Source organism: Penaeus monodon, chromosome 30 (genome assembly GCF_015228065.2).
Source record: "Penaeus monodon isolate SGIC_2016 chromosome 30, NSTDA_Pmon_1, whole genome shotgun sequence".
Classification (NCBI taxonomy): domain Eukaryota; kingdom Metazoa; phylum Arthropoda; class Malacostraca; order Decapoda; family Penaeidae; genus Penaeus; species Penaeus monodon.
In genome coordinates, this window is record NC_051415.1 from 31,272,787 (window position 1) to 31,273,808 (window position 1,022).

General features: G+C 41.1%; 1 protein-coding gene across 1 annotated transcript in view; it reads left to right on the forward strand.

Annotated features, from left to right (window-relative positions):
* LOC119592414 (MAM and LDL-receptor class A domain-containing protein 1-like) overlaps positions 1–1,022 on the forward strand; it is an 8,928-nt gene that overhangs the window by 6,573 nt on the left and 1,333 nt on the right. Inside the window, exons 12-13 of the mRNA XM_037941235.1 lie at positions 285–432; positions 737–836. Of these exons, the coding sequence (XP_037797163.1) occupies positions 285–432; positions 737–836 (248 nt within the window). The remainder of the gene's footprint in view (positions 1–284; positions 433–736; positions 837–1,022) is intronic.

Genomic DNA, 1,022 nt, shown 5'->3' on the forward strand with positions numbered 1-1,022 from the left:
TAATGCTTGTATATGACTGCTGAATAGTCTGGAATAGTGTCCTTTAAGTTTCTATTCATTTTTGTAAGGGAAGATACAATTTTAGATGTAATGTAGATTTTGGCTACACTCTTACTCATATTTTCTCTCTATTTTTAAAAGGAAGGAGAAAATTTAGTGTCAGGAATAATCTAGGGGTATTAAAGATGGGGTGTCGGTTTAACCTAGGAGATGAAAATGGTTGTAAAAATATCACAAGAACCTCCGAGCTATGCATGAATCCTTTTTCTCTACATACCCTTCAGATTCGTCCACCTTGGTGCTAAAGGCGGACCCGGGGAAAGGGAGTCGCGGGGCCCTGCCATCGCTCGCGGCGGTCGAAGGTCCTCGGTGCCTCACCTTCTGGTACCAGATCGACGGTGCTGATGCTGGCGAACTGTCGGTTGTTGTTACGTAAGTATGGCGTTAACGATGTTTTTTTTTTTAACAATTATTTTGTATTTTGTATAGAAGTGAACCAGTTTTCTTTTCTGAATGAAAAGGAATTATAGGTAGGTTATGATCTCGTGAGATATCTAGACCTATCGTAACAGACGCAAAAACATATCTTTATTTTTCCATCCATGTATTCATGTAGGCCTAATCATCCACCCACGTGCTCCTCTGTCTTATAGATTATTATCCTACATATTTTCTACATTTCCTTTGTTTCGAAATCCATTCCCTTGATATACCAAACCACACGTTACTCTTGCAGCCTCAGCGGAGGCAAAGAGGAAGGCCTGTGGACACGTGGCTGGCCTCAGGTGGCGTGGGCGCTCGCCTCCGTGGACATTCCCGTCGATGGCTCCTCGAAGGTAAGACCAGCTGTTTTGCCCTTGGCTTTAGGGAAGAGCCATTTATTTATCAAAACTGAGATAATGTTGGGTCTGTATAATTGCTCTTTTAGGTTCTACAGAGCATAGATTGATATGTAATTCATTATCTCTATGCTAATTTTTGTTTCGCATAGAATCACATTGATTCACGTACTCTATTTTTAA